This window comes from Embiotoca jacksoni, unplaced genomic scaffold (genome assembly GCF_022577435.1).
Source record: "Embiotoca jacksoni isolate LCO1_2020_lvr unplaced genomic scaffold, fEmbJac1.0.p SCAF_44, whole genome shotgun sequence".
Classification (NCBI taxonomy): Eukaryota; Metazoa; Chordata; class Actinopteri; family Embiotocidae; genus Embiotoca; species Embiotoca jacksoni.
The window spans coordinates 196,710-218,442 of NW_027185397.1; the positions used below are offsets into that span (position 1 = coordinate 196,710).

Here is a 21,733-nt window from a genome sequence, read left to right on the forward strand (position 1 = left end):
TCACACACACTCTCACTCACACACACTCTCACACACACTCTCACTCACACACACTCTCACTCACACACACTCTCACTCACACACACTCTCACACACACTCTCACTCACACACACTCTCACACACACTCTCACACACACTCTCACACACACTCTCACTCACACTCTCACACACACTCTCACTCACACACACTCTCACACACACTCTCACTCACACACACTCTCACTCACACACACTCTCACACACACTCTCACTCACACACACTCTCACTCACACACACTCTCACTCACACACACTCTCACACACACTCTCACTCACACACACTCTCACACACACTCTCACACACACTCTCACACACACTCTCACTCACACTCTCACACACACTCTCACTCACACTCTCACACACACTCTCACTCACACACACTCTCACACACACTCTCACTCACACACACTCTCACTCACACACACTCTCACACACACTCTCACTCACACACACTCTCACTCACACACACTCTCACTCACACACACTCTCACACACACTCTCACTCACACACACTCTCACACACACTCTCACACACACTCTCACTCACACACACTCTCACACACACTCTCACTCACACACACTCTCATACACACTCTCACACACACACACACTCACACACACACACTCACACACACTCTCTCACACACACACTCACACACACTCACACACACTCTCACACACTCACACATAGACATATACAGACATATGTGCAGACACCAGACAGAAAATATACAGTCGATCTCCTGACATGAATGTTCACTTTTAAAATAACAAAGTGTACCAGCAGCAGTGTCTCCTCCCTCCAACTCTCCAACTCTCCCGCAGAGACACACAACACGCAGAGACACACAACACGCAGAGACACACAACACGCAGAGAGACACAACACGCAGAGAGACACAACACGCAGAGACACACAACACGCAGAGAGACACAACACGCAGAGAGACACAACACGCAGAGACACACAACACGCAGAGACACACAACACGCAGAGACACACAACACGCAGAGACACACAACACGCAGAGAGACACAACACGCAGAGACGCACAACACGCAGAGAGGCACAACACGCAGAGAGACACAACACACAGAGAGAGACACACAACACGCAGAGACACACAACACGCAGAGAGACACAACACGCAGAGAGACACAACACGCAGAGAGACACAACACACAGAGAGAGACACACAACACACAGAGAGACACACAACACGCAGAGAGACACAACACACAGAGAGAGACACACAACACGCAGAGACACACAACACGCAGAGAGGCACAACACGCAGAGAGACACAACACACAGAGAGAGACACACAACACACAGAGAGACACACAACACACAGAGACACACAACACACAGAGAGAGACACACAACACACAGAGAGACACACAACACACAGAGACACACAACACATAGAGAGAACCATTCATTGACTATTTATGATGTTCATATCTTCATCCAAACCTGCAGCTTTATTAGTTGAACATGTGACTGACCAGCCAACAGTCAGATTGGGGAGATGATGATGGTCCTTTCTGGTGTGAGTTATTTCACACATCGTCTTCCCTCCTCGTCTCTGTAGCTTGCCGTGTCCTCTCATGAAAATGCCACGCCGGTGAAGCTGATTCATAACGCTGCCGGTCACCTGAACGGACCGGCTCGCACCATCGGCGCCGCTGTCATCGGATATTTAGGTAAACCCGCCTGGGAAAGTTCTCCTGGTACCATCAGCACCACGGTGCCTCCTGACTCAAACACACCCTGCTTCTCTCGCCTTCAGGTGTTCGTGCCTTCGTTCCCAAACCTGTGGCCAACAACCTGCAGTACGTCGGAGGGGCCGCCGCCATCTTGGGTTTGGTTGCCATGGCGTCGGATGTGGAGGGGCTGTATGCGGCCGTCAAAGCTTTGGTGTGTGTTGTGAAAAGCAACCCGCTGGCCAGTAAGGAGATGGAGCGCATCAAAGGCTACCAGGTGGGACACACACATGCACACCTGACACATGGACACACCTCCACACACACACCTGACACATGGACACACCTCCACATACACACCTGACACATGGACACACCTCCACATACACACCTGACACATGGACACACCTCCACACACACACCTGACACATGGACACACCTCCACATACACACCTGACACATGGACACACCTCCACACACACACCTGACACATGGACACACCTCCACATACACACCTGACACATGGACACACCTCCACACACACACCTGACACATGGACACACCTCCACATACACACCTGACACATGGACACACCTCCACACACACAAACCTGACACATGGACACACCTCCACACACACACACACACCTGACACATGGACACACCTCCACACACACACACACCTGACACATGGACACACCTCCACATACACACCTGACACATGGACACACCTCCACACACACACCTGACACATGGACACACCTCCACATACACACCTGACACATGGACACACCTCCACACACACACCTGACACATGGACACACCTCCACATACACACCTGACACATGGACACACCTCCACACACACAAACCTGACACATGGACACACCTCCACACACACACACACACCTGACACATGGACACACCTCCACATACACACCTGACACATGGACACACCTCCACATACACACCTGACACATGGACACACCTCCACATACACACACCTGACACATGGACACACCTCCACACACACACCTGACACATGGACACACCTCCACACACACACACCTGACACATGGACACACCTCCACACACACACACACACCTGACACATGGACACACCTCCACACACATGCACACCTGACACATGGACACACCTCCACATACACACCTGACACATGGACACACCTCCACACACACACCTGACACATGGACACACCTCCACACACACCTGACACATGGACACACCTCCACACACACACACACCTGACACATGGACACACCTCCACACACACACACACCTGACACATGGACACACCTCCACATACACACCTGACACATGGACACACCTCCACACACACACACCTGACACATGGACACACCTCCACATACACACCTGACACATGGACACACCTCCACATACACACACCTGACACATGGACACACCTCCACATACACACCTGACACATGGACACACCTCCACACACACACACCTGACACATGGACACACCTCCACACACACACACCTGACACATGGACACACCTCCACATACACACCTGACACATGGACACACCTCCACACACATACACACCTGACACATGGACACACCTCCACACACATGCACACCTGACACATGGACACACCTCCACATACACACCTGACACATGGACACACCTCCACACACACACCTGACACATGGACACACCTCCACACACACACACCTGACACATGGACACACCTCCACACACACACCTCCACACACACACCTGACACATGGACACACCTCCACACACACACACACCTGACACATGGACACACCTCCACACACACACACACACACCTAACACATGGACACACCTCCACACACACACACACCTGACACATGGACACACCTCCACATACACACCTGACACATGGACACACCTCCACACACACACACCTGACACATGGACACACCTCCACACACACACCTGACACATGGACACACCTCCACACACACACACACCTGACACATGGACACACCTCCACACACACACCTGACACATGGACACACCTCCACACACACACCTGACACATGGACACACCTCCACACACACACACACCTGACACATGGACACACCTCCACACACACACCTGACACATGGACACACCTCCACACACACACACACCTGACACATGGACACACCTCCACACACACACACACCTGACACATGGACACACCTCCACACACACACACACCTGACACATGGACACACCTCCACACACACACACACCTGACACATGGACACACCTCCACATACACACCTGACACATGGACACACCTCCACACACACACCTGACACATGGACACACCTCCACACACACACCTGACACATGGACACACCTCCACACACACACACACCTGACACATGGACACACCTCCACACACACACACACACCTGACACATGGACACACCTCCACACACACACCTGACACATGGACACACCTCCACACACACACACACCTGACACATGGACACACCTCCACACACACACCTGACACATGGACACACCTCCACACACACACCTGACACATGGACACACCTCCACACACACACACACCTGACACATGGACACACCTCCACACACACACACACACCTGACACATGGACACACCTCCACACACACACACACCTGACACATGGACACACCTCCACACACACACACACCTGACACATGGACACACCTCCACATACACACCTGACACATGGACACACCTCCACACACACACACACCTGACACATGGACACACCTCCACACACACACACCTGACACATGGACACACCTCCACACACACACACACACCTGACACATGGACACACCTCCACACACACACACACCTGACACATGGACACACCTCCACACACACACACCTGACACATGGACACACCTCCACACACACACACACACACCTGACACATGGACACACCTCCACACACACACACCTGACACATGGACACACCTCCACATACACACCTGACACATGGACACACCTCCACACACACACACACACCTGACACATGGACACACCTCCACACACACACACACACCTGACACATGGACACACCTCCACATACACACCTGACACATGGACACACCTCCACACACACACACCTGACACATGGACACACCTCCACACACACACCTGACACATGGACACACCTCCACAGGAAAAACAGGAAGTGACAGGGTTTGTGGGAAATGTGGTCTTCACATTAAAATGATCTAATGAAATCTTTATTATCAAAGGAAGTGAAAACATTTTGAGGAAATCCGCTGCAAAATGAAAAAAAATTCAATCACAACATAACTGATTTATGATGTGAGTGTGTGCATGTTTAATCTCTGTGACTTCACAATCACAAAGTAATGATCTGATACTGTGATGAAAGCGCTGTGATTTAGATTATTTTTTCTCTCCACTGCAGCTGCTAGCGATGCTGCTGAAGAAGAAGCGCTCGCTACTCAACAGTCACATCCTCCACCTCACCTTCTCTCTGGTGGGAACCGTGGACAGCGGCCACGAGACCTCCATCATCCCCAACTCCACCGCCTTCCAGGACCTGCTCTGTGACTTTGAGGTGAGCTGTGACAGATGTGATGAAGCCTCAGAGCTGCTGGTGTGTTTTCAGACGCTCTGGCCGCCGTGCCGTTGATCTTTGAAGAAACTGGAAGCCTCCGTGAAGACGCCGCCTCTCGCTGCCAGCAGTTTGTGCTGCCAAACTAAACCGGTTGTGTTGGTGCTGTGTGTTTCTGCTCCTCAGGTGTGGCTCCACGCTCCCTACGAGCTCCATCTGTCTCTGTTCGAGCATTTCATAGAGCTGCTGACAGAATCCAGGCAAGTGTCACCGTTCATTTCTCTGAACAAAAAAACAGATGGGTGGAGAACAGTGATGATGTTGTTTACTGCAGTCGTTATTATTTTGCCAAAGAAGCTAAACTCTCATTGAACTGTGACTCTGTTGAACAGCGAGGCGGCTAAAAATGCCAAACTACTGAGGGAGTTCCAGCTGATCCCCCGACTGCTGCTGACCCTGAGGGACTCCTCTCTGTCTCAGCCCACCGTGGCCGCCATCAGCAACGTGCTCAGCCTGCTGCTGCAAGGTTTCCCCAACCCATACGACCTGCTGCGGTGAGCACACACACGCACACAACTCACACCATAGGACTTTACAAACTCTGTGTACAACTTATAAACAGGACTTTAAAAACTCTGGACACAACTCACACCATAGGACTTTACAAACTCTTTGTACAACTTATAAACAGGACTTTAAAAACTCTGGACACAACTCACACCATAGGACTTTACAAACTCTTTGTACAACTTATAAACAGGACTTTAAAAACTCTGGATACAACTCACACCATAGGACGTTAAAAACTCTGAATACAACTCACACCATAGGACTTTAAAAACTCTGAATACAACTCACACCATAGGACTTTAAAAACTCTGAATACAGCTTACACAACAGGAATTTAAAAACTTTGGACATAACTCATACCACAGGACTTTAAAAACTTTGTGTACAACTAACAACAGGACTTTAAAAACTCTGGATACAACTCACACAACATGACTTTTAAAACTATGAATACAATTCACATGACAGTACTGTAAAAACTCTGGACACAACTCATACCAGTGTCCTATAAATACTGAGGACACAACTCACACAACAGGACTTTTAAAACTCTGGACACAACTGACACGACAGTCCTCTGGACACAACAGCACTTTAAAAACTCTTGTTTTTCACCTCGCAGGTTCGGCCAGTTCATCTCCTCCACTCTGCCCACGTTTGCCGTGTGCGAGAAGTTTGTTGTCATGGAAATCAATAACGAGGAGAAGATCGATGGAGGTGACCTTCTTGTTAATGTGGATCTTGAATGACGTTTGTGTGTTCCAGCTGAGAGAAGGACCTGCTGCTGCTTCTTCTGACCTGAACATTTCCTCATGAAAACTTCCTCGTGTCTCCAGGTAACGATGAAGATTTCGGCGGCCTCCTGTCAGCCAACCTCATCCTGCTGAGGAATCGCCTGCTGGACAACCTGCTCCGACTGCTCTTCACCACCAAGGAGAAGTGCACCGTTAACGCCCAGTAAGACAGCCGTCCTCTCGCGTATCTGAAAGCTCCAAAAGACAATAATAATAATAATAAGAATTCATGATGTCCATTTATTCCTGAAAAAGAGCCAAATGTTAATGATCCTGAATCTTTCTATGATTTTAGCATTAAAAAGTGATGTAGAATGTTTCCAGCTGTGATTGAATCTAGACTTCATATAAATACTCCAAACTGACATCCTCAGTGACTGCAGACAGACACTAATGTTTGATAGAAGATGATGATGGAGCCCAACGTCTGGTCCCCGTCTCTCTGCAGGGCCTGCGAGGAGCTGGTGCGGACGCTGGGCTTCGATTGGCTCCTGATGTTCATGGAGGAACATCTGCACTCCAGCACGGTGACGGCCGCTCTGTGGATCCTGGTGGTGCTGCTGTCCAACCAGTCCATCCTCAACCGCTTCAAGGAGGGCCTGTGTGGCGGCGGCTGGCTGGACCACACCGACGCCGTCCTCACCAACAAGATCGGCACGGTGCTGGGTGAGTGGCGCAGCCTTCAACAACATCCGGAGCACATTATTTCACGCCGGGTCTCAGTTTGTTGGACTTTGGGTAAACGTGAAGAAGTGGAAGTCTTTAGAGGCGTGCAATAAACATGTATGTTGTTAACACGGCTCAGCAGACGCCTCTCCGCACGCCAGCAACGCTTTCCGTCGGAGCTGGCCTTCGTTCAGTAAACAGCGAGCTGCACAGTTTGTGCGCCGCACAGCCAAGGGTTGGTGCTCTCGTCTTCTGCCTCCTGCTCTCCCTGCTGCTGCCGTCGTAGTTCCTCCTGACTCAACGGTTTTCAACCTCCTCACTGTTTTAAAATCACTCTTGAGAGTTCAAACTCTGATTTGCTGCCGTGAAACGAACCAAAGCCTCCAGGTTGAGAACCGTTGCTTCTGCTTTTAGTGACAGTACCGACCGGGATGTGAGCTGTCAGGTTTTAGTTTGTCTTTAGTTGGTTCAGATGATTCCAGTCAGGTCATTACTGCCCCCCCTGCCCCCTCTCTCCATAATGCTGCTCCTTTAAAGCCCCACCAGGTCCAGCAGCTGGTTCCTGTAGTCAGAAGGTGTTTGTGCTCATGTTTAATCTCCACATGGTGTCCTGAACACTCACTCCTCCCTCTGTCCTCTTCAGGCTTCAACGTGGGCCGCAGCGCCGGAGGACGCTCCACCTTACGGGAGATCAACCGGGACGCGTGTCATTTCCCAGGATTCCCTGTTCTGCAGACGTTGCTGCCCAAACACACCAACGTGCCCGAGCTCTACTTCCTGCTCATGGCCCTCTTCCTGCAGCAGCCTGTCACCGAGCTGCCAGACAGCCTGCAGGTACATGTTAGTATACCCACCTTCTTTGTTCTTCTCTACTAAAGAAACAAATATTTCTGTTTCTGTTAATATGATCTGTCAAAAATAATTAATACATGTTTCTGTGTATTTACATGTACAACCTCGTTTCCAAAATAGTTGGGATGCTGTGTAAAATGTAAATAAAAACGGATTCTGATGATTTGCAAATCACATCAACTCATATTTAATTGAAAGTAGACCAAAGACAACATTTCAAATGTTGAAACGGAGAAATTCAGTTGTTTTAGGAAAAATATCTGCTCATTCTGAATTTGATGGCAGCAACACATCTCCAAAAAGTTGACAGGATCAACAAAAGATGGAACAGTTGTGTAACGCAAAAAAAAAAAAAAAACACCTGGTGAAATATCTGACAACTAATCAGGTTACTATGGCAACAGATCAGTAACATGATTGGGTATAAAAGATGATTTCAGAGAGGCAGAGTCTCTCAGCAGTGAAGATGGGGAGAGGTTCACCACTCTGAAAGACTGTGTTGGAAAATAGTTCAACAATCTGAGAAGAATGTTCCTCAACGTAAAACTACAAAGAATTAGTGGATTTCATCGTCTACGGTTCATAATATCATTAAAAGATTCAGAGAATCTGGAGAAATCTCTGAACACAAGGGACAAGGCTGGAAACCAATATTGGATGGTGGTGATCTTCGGGCCCTCAGGCAGCACTGCATTAAAAACACACTATTCTGGAGTGGAAATCACTGCATGGGCTCAGGAACACTTGTGAAAACCATCGTCTGTGAACACAGTTCATCGCTGCGTCCACAAATGATGTTAAAACTCTCCAAAGAAGAAACCAGATAGAAACATGATCCAGAAACACCGCCGCCTTCTCTGGACCGAGATCATTGAAGATGGACTGAGGTGAAGTGGACAACTGTCCTGAGGTCTGATGGATCACAATCTGAGATTCTGTTTGGAAATCATGGACGCTGCATCCTCCAGGTTAAAGAGGAGAGGGACCATCCAGCTTGTTATCAGTGTTGATGAAACACAGTGGTAAACATGTTGCTGCCATCAAATTCAAAGAGAGAAACATTTTTCACAAAACAATAAAATTTCTCAGTTTCAACATTTGATATGTTGTCTTTGGTCTATTGACAATTAAATATTGATTTATGTGATTTGCAAATCACTGCATTCTGTTTTTATTTCCGTTTTACACAGCGTCCCAACGGTTTTAGAAACGTGTTGTACATGCACATACGCTCCAAATCAAGTTAGAAAATAAACTCCACAGTCTCTGGTTTGTTGACATGTTCACAGTTCATACGTGTGAAAATGTCACAGGTGGACCGTTATCCAAACATGCATCACAGACACTTTGATTTACACAGCAAGCGTGCAGATATGAGACGCCAGGGGCCGTGTGTGTAGTGTGTGTGTGTGTGTGTGTGTGTGTGTGTGTGTGTGTGTGTGTGTGTGTAGTGTGTGTGTGTGTGTAGTGTGTAGTGTGTGTGACCCCAGTGTGTGTGTCTGTCCTCTCAGTTTGACCTGGACTCCATCTGGACCTTCATCTTCGGCCTGCCGGCCTCCAGCGGGACGGTGGTGGGTTCCATCCACAGCGTGTGCACCGAGGCGGCCTTCCTGCTGCTGGCCATGCTGCGCAGCATGCTCAACCTGGTGAGAAGCCCTGTCCACCTGCACTGGGACAAAACACCACACACACACACACACACACATACACACACACACACACACACACAGCTGATAATAAATACAAATTAATAAACGTTCTAAAGTGTAGTGAACCTTCACTCTTGTTTTTCTGACCGCAAGTGTCCACACTGAGTCAACTACACCAACGATTAACTATTCACAGTAACCACAAAGCAGCTGATAGTTATGGTTGTGTTCATTAATCCAATCTGAAACTGTCAGAGCGTCATCTGAGCTGTTGGTCAGAAACTCAGTTTCAGTTTCATTTCACTCTGATGTTGGGGCTGCAGGTCAAATACTGTCATTAAGAATTCCCATTTGAAATAATGCTGCTGCAGTTTCTCAGGAATGTTGATTCATAGATCCTACATGATGTGGTGGTTTTTTTCCTTAAAAATTCGCCAAGAGAACCAATTAGTGTCAGAATATTTAATCAGTATGCAATTTAACTCATTTCCGCCCCCAAAAAAGTGATGCCAAAATATTGTTTAATCGGGTCGTATCTTTTCTTTCTCATTTGTTATGTGTATTTTTTATAACAAATTATGGAGCGAAGTATTTGACAAATTGAAAAAAAACAGCTTTATTTTTAACCTGCTTCTCTTTTCTGAGGGCAGAGGGAGACTGTGTTCCAGATGTTTAGTTTAGAATCTGAAACACAGGTAGCAGCATGAATCTCTGTCTGTCTGACTGACATCTCTCAGTGGATGTCCTCACACCACCTGGAAATCAACCTCCACAAGACCGACCTGCTCTTCCTTCCAGAGAAAGACTCTCCCACCCTCGACCTGACTACTACCTTCAACAACTCTGTTATCCCGACCCTGACTGATAAGAACCTCAGAGACACTCGACAGTCAACTCTCTCTTACTGCCAACATCACTGCAACAACACGTTCCTGTAGATACATGCTGCACAACATCAGGAGAATACGTCCTCTTCTCACTCAGAAGGAGGTGCAGGCTCTGGTCCAGGCTCTGGTCCAGGCTCTGGTCCAGGCTCTGGTCCAGGCTCTGGTCCAGGTTCTGGTCTAGGTTCTGGTCTAGGTTCTGGTCCAGGTTCTCTACATCCAGGACATGGTCCAACCCTACATCCCAGCCCCTCCCTCCACTGTTTCTACCAATCAGCTTGTTGCTCCTCACTGAGTTAAACACTCTACTAAACCAGGACTGTTTGCTGTCCTGACTCCTAAATGGTAGAATGAGCTCCCCACCAACATCAGGAAGCAGAAACTCTGAACATCTTCCACCACAAACTAAAAACACACCTCCTCCTCTTCCTCCTCCTCCTCCTCTTCCTCCTTTACCTTGAACAGTAGAACTTTAGTATCTTAAAATAGAACTTACTGATAGAACTTTGTAGTTTGGCTTTCTGGAAGATAATTATATTTTCTTGATTCTTGTTGTTCTGGTTTTGAACCCTCATGGTTGAAATGAACTGATTGTAAGTCTTTGGATAAAAGAGTCAGATAAATGAAATGTAATGTAACGATTTGTAATGTAGAGTAGAGTTCATGCTCCAGATGTTTAGTTTACAGTGGAGTTCATGTCTGGCACCGACTGCTGCTGCAGGAGTTTGAGAACCAGTCTGAGATGTGAACCGACAGACTGCCGATGTCTCAGCTGTCTTTGTCCCTCCAGCCATGGCAGTCGGAGGAGGAGGGCTCGTGGCTCAGGGAGTACCCCGTCACCCTCATGCAGTTCTTCCGGTACCTGTACCACAACGTGCCCGACCTGGCGCCGATGTGGCACAGCGCCGAGTTCCTCTGCGCCCTGGCGGCCTCCGTCTTCCCCTTCAACATCCGGCCCTACTCCGAGATGGTGAGTCTGTCCGGGTTTCACTGAAATCTGAATCCCGAGCTGTCAGAGCTTCACCTGCTGCACTGATCTCATGTCTCAACACTCTCATCTCCTTTTCAGAGTTTTTGTTCTGAGCTCTCAGCTTCAAGCAGAAAATGTCATCAGTTGATCCACTAATCACAAGTATGGATCAGTGACCCTCAGCAGATCCTGTTTATTACAGCTTCCTCTCATCGGGCAGCGAAGACTGAAACTTCCTGAGCAGCTTTAACCACGAATGAAAGACTCGTCTGTTCATCTGATTAAACTATATCTACGTCATAACTTTAAAACAAGGCTCCACTGCAATAATAATAATAATAGTAATAATAATAATATCTTTAATTCTATACTGCTTCTCAAAAATAAGTTACAAAGTGCTTTATATACTTTTAAAACACAATATGCAACAGTTAATAAATTATAATGGTAAAATACAACAAAAATACAAAATGGTGAATTAATAAAAGAGAAATCAACGGAAATCCAGTGTAAATAGTGTGTTTTTGAGAGTTTAACAGTGTTCGCGTCCCTGAATTCCTGTTTTATGGTTATTGGGGGACAGAAATTAAATGAAGTGATTTTTCATATTTTGCTGAGTTCCTGGAGGACTGCAGTAGTTTTTAGTGCACCTCCTGATGATGAATGATATTAATGTCCCTCCTGGTGACCTGCAGGTCAGTGACTTGGACGACGAAGCGGGGTCTCCCATCGAGGAGTTCAAGGCCTTTGCGGGGGACTCTGGGATGAACCGCAGCCAGTCGGAGTACTGCAACGTGGGCTCCAAGACGTCTCTGACCAACCACCCGGCCAAGAAGTACGTGTTCGACTTCATGAGGGTTCTGATCATGGACAACCTCTGCATGACGCCGGCCAGCAAGCAGACACCCATCATCGACCTGCTGCTGGAGGTGAGGACGCTCGTCGACACGCTGACCGGGACCAACCGGTCCAAACCAAAGGAAGACATCTCAGCTGCAGGACGCTGATGAGCTGATTATTACTCAGTTTAACTCGCAGATCAAATGTGTATTTCTGTATCAGCTGCGGTTACTTCTGTTCATCAGTCCATCCGATTGCAGTAATTAAGTCAAATTCAAGAAAACTTCACAATATTTGCAGGAGCTTGTCATTTTTTTTTAAATTCCCTAAATTCTTCTGCAAAAAAACTTTGTCATCAGAATCTTTGAGTATTAACATCATAAAGTAAATCTTTTCAAACAAAACTCACTTTCTGAACAAAAATAACTCAGAAAGTCACTGATCCTGTTTTCATCACCAAATAAAACTCAAGCGGAACAAGAGGAGAAACAGGAAGTGACGGGGTTTGTGGGAAATGTGTTCTTCACATTAAAATGATGTGATTAAATGTTTGTGATCAGAGGAAGTGATTCCATATTACTGGATGTTAAATGAGTTTTCTCCACACGTCCAGTTGTCAGAGACGTCTCTTTGTTTGTTTCATCCAGCAGGTCTATGTGTTGAATGAACATGAATTAAACAGCATCTAAAGCTCTTATTTTGACAGCTGATGTCGTCCTTGTTTCTATATTCCAGTCACAGACGCTCTGTTCTGGAAACATACGCAGCTTTTAGGACCTTTTAGGACCTTTTAGAAGCTTTTAAGACCTTTCAGGAGCTTTTAGGAGCTTTGATCTCCACGGTTCTCCAAGTTCAATAAATACATAAGAGAAGATCAGAACTCAAATATTTCTGATGTGCAGCAGGATCATTATCACAGGAAGTGATTACAGATTTATTCCTTTATTAGGAGGTGATTAAAAAATAATCACACTTCTTTCTCAACTAATTCCTGCAATTTGACTGCAAAAAAACTCACTTGAAACTCGACATTTTTTGAGAAAATCTGCTGCAAAATCAAATATTTTTGATCACAACAATCAAACAAACGGATTAATGATACTTTTTTTTTATTAAAGACCAGTCATTAATATTTTAGATGAGGAGGAACCTTCATTATTGTTACCTGACTCTGTTTGTTTGTTTGTTTTTTCAGGCCTCCCCGGAGCGCTCCACCAGGACTCAGCAGAAGGAGTTTCAGTCCAACATCCTGGACAGCGTCATGGAGCATCTTCTGGCTGCGGATGTCCTGCTAGGTCAGAACCACAGAACCTTGTACAGAACCGGTCCGGCAGAGCTGGAGTTTGTTTGTTTCCACCAGGTTTTCACATTAAACACACATCTCCTGGTGAACAGGATCTAACTGGTTCCTGAAGGCCAATAAACCTGCAGGACAGTTCAACTGATTTCATGTTCTGATGAGTCAGCAGATCTGTCTGCAGCCCAGAGATCTGCCAGTTTTCTCCGTGACTGCTTTTGTTATATTTTGACTATATTCTTAAAAATGCTAAGACCCTACCAAATGTTAAAAGTGTGATTATTTTCTGCACTTTGTCGTCAGTTAAAAAACATATTTCAGCTTTTTATTTATCATCTGTCGCACAATAACATCTAATGAAGCTCATTTTCTCTCAGTTCTGTGTATTCGTGTGATGACATAATGTAAAACTGACGAGTACGTTGATGATGAAGGTGGATTCCTCCTCCTCCTCCTTCTCCTCCAGGTGAAGACGCCTCCCTGCCCCTCAGCAGTGGCGGCAGCTACCAGATCCTGGTCAACAACGTCTTCTACTTCACCCAGCGGGTGGTGGACAAGTTGTGGCAGGGCATGTTCAACAAGGACTCCAAGCTGGTAGTGGATTTCATCGTGCAGCTCATCGGACAGGTACGTGACCTCCGTCTGACCCGGGTCTCCGGATGGTCCAGAACATTCCTACATAATGTCTCCAGATGGTCCAGAACATTCCTACATAATGTCTCTAGATGGTCCAGAACATTCCTACATAATGTCTCTAGATGGTCCAGAACATTCCTACATAATGTCTCCAGATGGTCCAGAACATTCCTACATAATGTCTCTAGATGGTCCAGAACATTCCTACATAATGTCTCCGGAGGTGTAATAATGGTCTGCAAAGTTTCAGTTAATGCAACCAAACAACACGCAGGATTAAAGAGATCACAGCTTCTGACTGCAGGATCACTGAGGTCCACGTCTCCACCTCTGAAGGCCATCCATCCATCCATCCATCCATCCATCCATCCATCCATCTATCCACCCATCCATATCCATCTCCATCCATCCATCCATCCATCTTCCATCCATCCATCCATCCATCCATCCATCCATCCATCCATCCATCCATCTCCATCCATCCATCCATCCATCCATCCATCTATCCATCCATCCATATCCATCTCCATCCATCCATCCATCCATCCATCCATCTTCCATCCATCCATCCATCCATCCATCCATCCATCTATCCATCTCCATCCATCCATCCATCCATCCATCCATCCATCCATCCATCCATCCATATCCATCTCCATCCATCCATCCATCCATCCATCCATCCATCCATCCATCCATCCATCCATCCATCTATCCATCCATCCATATCCATCTCCATCCATCCATCCATCCATATCCATCTTCCATCCATCCATCCATCCATCCATATCCATCTCCATCCATCCATCCATCCATCCATCCATCCATCCATCCATATCCATCTCCATCCATCCATCCATCCATCCATCCATCCATCCATCTTCCATCCATCCATCCATCCATCCATCCATCCATCCATCTATCCATCTCCATCCATCCATCCATCCATCCATCCATCCATCCATCTATCCATCTCCATCCATCCATCCAGCCATACATCCAGTCAGTCAGTCAGTCAGTCAGTCAGGGAGGGCAAGTGTGGATTTGTTTTCATTTTTGAAGTTAATTTGGCGTAAATGTTTTTAGTGTTTGAAGATCTATTTTTATATCTGTTATTCAAGAGCCAATAAGAACAAAATGAATGATCAAGTTTGTTAAAATGAAAGTTGAGATTTATTAATTTAATGTGATCTGCTGACATTTGTGCTTTCAAAGTTACTGTTATATTATGCGGTAACATAAACTCAAATTATTTCAAATTAAAAGCCCTCTAGCACCTCATTAGACAGAAACCCTCATTTCTTAAAAAGGCTTTTATTGTGAAACATTTGCAGGAACGTGTTGTGACCAAAGTCGGATATTGAAAATAACTGAATTCTCTTGTTGACTTTATTCAATTAAAGAAATAAAAATAGACATTATTGACTTGCCACTGTAGGGGCTGTTTACTTACTGTGTGTGTGTATATATATTCTCTGAAATAAATTTTTCAAGCTGTAATTCTTGAAAATATCTGTGATTAAAAGGTCAGACGACCATAATTCTGAGGAATGCAGGAGGAATTATGAATTTAAGATTTCCTAAATCATTTGAGGCGACTGTAAAAACACCCGCTTCAGTCTGATAAGAAACAACTGAACAAAGTGCTGCATTCAAAAATTAAAAAACATCTTTGCGTTTCCACTCAGAAAAGTGCTCTTGGTTTCATAAAACCATGCAGCAGCAGATTTATTTCAGAGTCCTGAACGTTGCCTCAGGCTGGTTGGGAAGGATCCTGTTTATTCTTCCAGATGTGTTTCCTCTGGAGGTCCTGAAGCAGGTTCCAAACTCGCTGAGTCATCCTGTGCTGTCTGACTCCGCCTCCTGATGTCCCGACCAGACGTTGACCAGGAGCTGGTCTGAGAGACGTGAAGCTGCGTTCACAACCCTCCGGTGTCTGAGCTCCGTTCAGCTCCGGTTACTCAAACAAATCTTCTTTCTGCTGAAATATTTCCAGAGCAGCTTAATTTACGTTTTAGATCCACGACGCAGCAAAAGAACAAAAGAACAACGTGAAGCAGAACTCAGAAGAACCAAAACTGTTCTCCTCAATTCACTCCTGGTTCTCAACTTTCTCCCGTTTCCTTTTTCCCTCCTCCTCCACCCATCTTCCTCCTCCTCCTCCTTCTCCCCCTCTTCCTCCTCCTCCTCCTCCCCACCTCTTCCTCATCACTCTCTTCCTCCTCCTCCTCCTTCTCCCCCTCTTCCTCCTCCTCCTTCTCCTTCTCCTCCTCCTCCTTCTCTCCCTCTTCCTCCCCTTTCCCCTCCCCCTCTTCTTCCTCCTCCTCTTTCTCCTCCTCCTCCTTCTCTCCCTCTTCCTCCCCTTTCCCCTCCCCGTCTTCTTCCCCCTCCCCCTCCTCCTCCTCCAGTCTAAGCGTCGTTCCCAGGGTCTCTCTCTGGACACCATCTATCACTGTCTGAACCGGACGGTTCTGTATCAGCTGTGTCGACCTCATAAGACGGTGGCCCAGCAGGTGGCGCTGCTGGACGCCCTGCGGGTTCTGACCGTCAACCGGAACCTGGTTCTCGGACCGGGGAACCACGACCAGGACTTCGTGGCCTGTCTGGCTCACTGCTTCATCTGCCTGCACAGCGGGAGGTAAAGAAGCATGAAACCTGTCAGCAGATGATTTATCGTTTTATTATCATCAGACTTCCTGAATGTCTCGGTTATCGTGATGCTGATGAGGCTCCGCCTCCTTTAATCAGCAGCTGGTGTCCAGTCAGCCTTTTAGCTGCAGTGTGTTTTTCATGAACAGAAAGGCCACCATGATTTATCCTGTTCTAATTGTATGTTGTCTGTGTCTGTTGCGTGTTTGTTGCGTGTTCTTTGCCCGTTGGACTTGCTGAGATTATTCTCTCAGGAATGTGTGTACAGCTCAGACTCTAAAGGCCACGCACCTCCTGGCTCCTGATCTCCTGCTGTCGGGTCGGGTCGTGTTGTACATTGTTTTTTGGTGCCTGTGTGGAGGAGCGGTGACAGTTTCCAGATTTACAGCAGGTGGAGGGAGGCGGAGCTTATTTCACGCTGAGGAGACAATATGCTTTATCAGGACACGCTGCACGAGGACGGAGAGGAGACGCGGTGGACGTGTCCCTGTGACGTCCTCGCAGCTCTCCTCGCAGCGGGACTGAGTGTGTGTTTGTGTGTCTGCAGCAGCGTGGAGGGCTTCGGGCTGGAGGCGGAGGCCAGGATGACCACCTGGCACGTCATGATGCCCACCGAGAACGACGCCGACGCACCACACAGCCAAGACGTCAGCGAGGGTGAGACCAGCTGAAAACACGAAATATATCCTCAGAAGGAAATAATAAAAACAAGTAGAAATACTGACGTCTTCCAGTTCCGGAGGAGAATAATTTTCTATGAATTATATTTGGATTGATGAGTTATTCTAAACAAACCGTTGGACTTGAGGAGATATTTTCTGTGTAATGGTGAGAAGTTGATGGATTAAACAGACTCAGGCATCATGTGATCACAGAGAGCTGCTGGAGTTAAACACTGAGGGCCAATCAGGAAGCTTTAATTTGACTTCCAAACATTAAAGCAGCCTGTGTTGTTGATGATGAATGAACCCGGTTGGTGATGAATGAACCCGGTTGGTGATGAATGAACCCGGTTGGTGATGAAGAACCCGGTTGATGATGAAGAACCCGGTTGGTGATGAATGAACCCGGTTGATGATGAAGAACCCGGTTGGTGATGAAGAACCCGGTTGGTGATGAATGAACCCAGTTGGTGATGAATGAACCCGGTTGGTGATGAATGAACCCGGTTGGTGATGAAGAACCCGGTTGGTGATGATGAACCCGTTTGGTGATGATGAATGAACCCGGTTGGTGATGATGAACCCGTTTGGTGATGATGAATGAACCCGGTTGGTGATGAATGAACCCGGTTGGTGATGAAGAACCCGGTTGGTGATGAATGAACCCGGTTGGTGATGAATGAACCCGGTTGGTGATGAATGAACCCGGTTGGTGATGAATGAACCCGGTTGGTGATGATGAACCCGTTTGGTGATGATGAATGAACCCGGTTGGTGATGATGAATGAACCCGGTTGGTGATGATGAACCCGTTTGGTGATGATGAATGAACCTGGTTGGTGATGAATGAACCCGGTTGGTGATGATGAACCCGTTTGGTGATGATGAATGAACCTGGTTGGTGATGAATGAACCCGGTTGGTGATGATGAACCCCGTTCCTCCTCTGCAGGACGCCAGCTGCTGCTGAAGGCGGTGAACCGCGTGTGGACCGAGCTGATGCACAGCAAGCGTCAGATGCTGGAGGACATCTTTAAAGTGTCTCTGCCCTGCAACGACAGAGGACACGTGGATATTGCCACGGCCCGTCCTGCTCTGGAGGAGCCGGCCCTGAAGAGCTGGCAGAACCACCTGGGTAAGGGGGACGGGCGGGGGCGGGGGGTCCTCAGGGTTCTGGTTTTGGATCTGTGGTGTCCCTCTTTGTGGCTGATGTCAGTAGGTCAGCTATTTGGAAGCTCCTCCTGTTGTTTTCAGAGGAAATAAAAAGCAACCTGCTCCCAGACACCTGCTGAAGCTTTAACTGAACCAGAGTCCAGCAGCTGAACTGATATCGTTGAACATTTTCTACAAATCTGCAGAATGTGGCCCAGAAAAGAAGTGAAGGAGTGTTTCCTGAGTTTAAATACAATCAGTGAGCTTTGTGAAATATCCTGTTTAAAAGGAAGATTTTATCCAAAAAGATACACTTCTGTTAAAAGTTCTTGGAGCTCCACAGTCTGAATGCAGTTCTCCTTCAGTGCAGCCTGGAGGCAGAAGGAAGCAGATGCTTCAAACCAAAACCGTAGAACATCCTACAGCAGCTTCACTAATCAGGACTGTCAGGATGAAGGAGGAAAGAGGAAGGATGGCTTCATGGTAAATAAGTGATGTTTCCTCTTCTGTTCGTTCAGTCCATGAGAAGAAGTGCATCAGTCGTGGTGAAGCGGTGGCTCCAGCAACTCAGTCCAAACTGTCCCGGGTCAGCAGCGGCTTCGGCCTCTCCAAGCTGACGGGAGTCCGCCGCAACAAGAAGGAGAACAGCCTGAACAAGAACAGCCTGTCTGCTCAGGTACACACACACACACACACACACACACACACACACACACGCCTAGGCCGTCAGTCAGCTGTGTCATCACCGTCCTGTTTGTGGCCAACAGGAGACCTTCCAGTGGATGTTCACTCACATCGCGGTGGTTCGGGACCTGGTGGCCATGCAGTACAAAGAACACCAGGAGGTATGACATCATCACTCACAGCCCGCTGTTTATTTATTCATGTATTTATTAATGAATGGTCTCCGTGTCTTCCTCCTGCAGCGGCAGCAGAACGCCCTGAAGTACGTGACGGAGGAGTGGGCGTCCATCGAGTACGAGCTGCTGCGGGAGCGGGGCCTCTGGGGGCCGCCCATCGGCTCCCACCTGGACAAGTTCGTGCTGGAGATGACGGAGGGGCCCTGCAGGATGAGGAAGAAGATGGTCCGCAACGACATGTTCTACATCCACTACCCGTACATCCCCGAGATGGAGAGCAGCACCAACCCGGCTCAGGTACTCAGCTCAGCTCACTTATTTACTCACCTTTCATACAGCGATGCATCACAAAGAGCTTCACAGGGCAAGAAAAAGAACCTTAAGAGACAATGAAAACAAGAGAAAAGCCTCAATTAGAAGCCAAGTTAGAAGGATAAGTTTTCTTTTAAAAATGTCCACAGGACCTCAGTGGCTCCCCCTGTAGGTTGTAGTGGAGATTGGGGTTATAACCAGCCGTGGAGGATCTGAGGGATCTGTTGGCCTCATGTCTTTAAAACAGGTCTGAGACCAGTCGGTGCAGCGATTTAAAAAACAGCAAAAGAATCTTAAAAAACACTTAAAGTGACGGGCGACCACATCAGCCTCTAAAACAGGCCAAACATGTCCTCTCTGTTTGGTCTCAGTCTGCACTGGAGCTGCTGGACACGTTGGACACGTTGGAGGCGGCTGGTTGATTTATTTGTGAAGACCAAACAGGAGGACGTCGCAGTAGTTGAGCCTGGAGGTGATAAAAGCCTGATTTTAATCATATTTCTAAGGTGATAAAATTATATTTTTGTTGTGTTTCTAATGTGGGTCTCAACGCCGAAGTCACAGTCCAGGATAAATTGAAGGTTTCTGACTGGGTCCTTGTTGTCAAGGCTTAAAATGTCTCTGGGCTTTTGCACCAAATATTATAACTTCCGATTTGTCCCCGTACAAACTGCTTTACAGATTAAAGCACTTTAAAAACCACTGCAGTCTGGATTCATATCTAACGTGAAGGACACTGGGGAGAGATGCTCTCAGAGTCAGCAGGAACATCGTTGGTGATAAACAGGGAACGAGAACAGGGGTTTCATTTTATACTTATTTTTATTATCTCTGTTTCACCAACTGCTCATTAGATTTAACTTCTCCTTCATTTACATTCTGTCATTTTAGTAAAAAGGTTAAAAACTGAAAAATGTTCAGTGTTTGTGTGACTCCAACAATCTTATTAGACATTAAAAACAGATGTTAGTAACAGACAGCGATGAGAGATATCAGAATAAAAACTGTCCTATTAAACTCGTTCTGATGATAACCGTTGTTTCTCTGTACGAGTTTTCAGATAATCCGGTTTTTAAATCACAGCTGACCTCCGAACGGTCTCCAACAGAGAGCCGACATCACATCCCCCTTCGTAAACAACAATAATAATAATAAAGTGTGAGTGGTCCTCCACTACAGCTGAGTCATCAGCACATCACAGGGCCGGATGTCCTGACTGGGAGTCCCTGTTTGGGCCCCCCGGACTCATTCAGGACATTTATTTTCCGTCAGGAACTCAGCTCATATTTCTTCAAACTGCTGAGTCATGCAGTGTCCCACAAACATGGTTCAGATATTAACCGATTCTACACAACTATTAACAGATATCTCTCTACTGACTATATTTTATGGTGAGATACATCAAAACATTACAATTTCATGAGATGAAATCATTTATTTCCTTTATATAAATTTCTCATATTAGAAATCTTAAAGTATTATCAAATGAAATGATGAAAGATTTGGAAAGTCCAGACTGTCCTGAAAAAAACAAGATACAACATGAATGTTTAACCTCAACAATGACCGAGATATGA

At 46.9% G+C, this 21,733-nt stretch overlaps 1 protein-coding gene across 1 annotated transcript in view; it reads left to right on the plus strand.

Annotated features, from left to right (window-relative positions):
- wdfy3 (WD repeat and FYVE domain containing 3) overlaps positions 1–21,733 on the plus strand; it is a 127,675-nt gene that overhangs the window by 74,097 nt on the left and 31,845 nt on the right. The window contains 20 exon segments of the mRNA XM_069169322.1: positions 1,637–1,748; positions 1,835–2,025; positions 5,215–5,367; positions 5,551–5,624; positions 5,757–5,918; positions 6,557–6,651; positions 6,771–6,891; positions 7,177–7,394; positions 8,038–8,234; positions 9,758–9,892; positions 11,570–11,749; positions 12,445–12,678; positions 13,785–13,884; positions 14,353–14,513; positions 16,931–17,160; positions 17,719–17,828; positions 18,785–18,967; positions 19,503–19,660; positions 19,752–19,829; positions 19,911–20,141. Of these exon segments, the coding sequence (XP_069025423.1) occupies positions 1,637–1,748; positions 1,835–2,025; positions 5,215–5,367; positions 5,551–5,624; positions 5,757–5,918; positions 6,557–6,651; positions 6,771–6,891; positions 7,177–7,394; positions 8,038–8,234; positions 9,758–9,892; positions 11,570–11,749; positions 12,445–12,678; positions 13,785–13,884; positions 14,353–14,513; positions 16,931–17,160; positions 17,719–17,828; positions 18,785–18,967; positions 19,503–19,660; positions 19,752–19,829; positions 19,911–20,141 (3,123 nt within the window).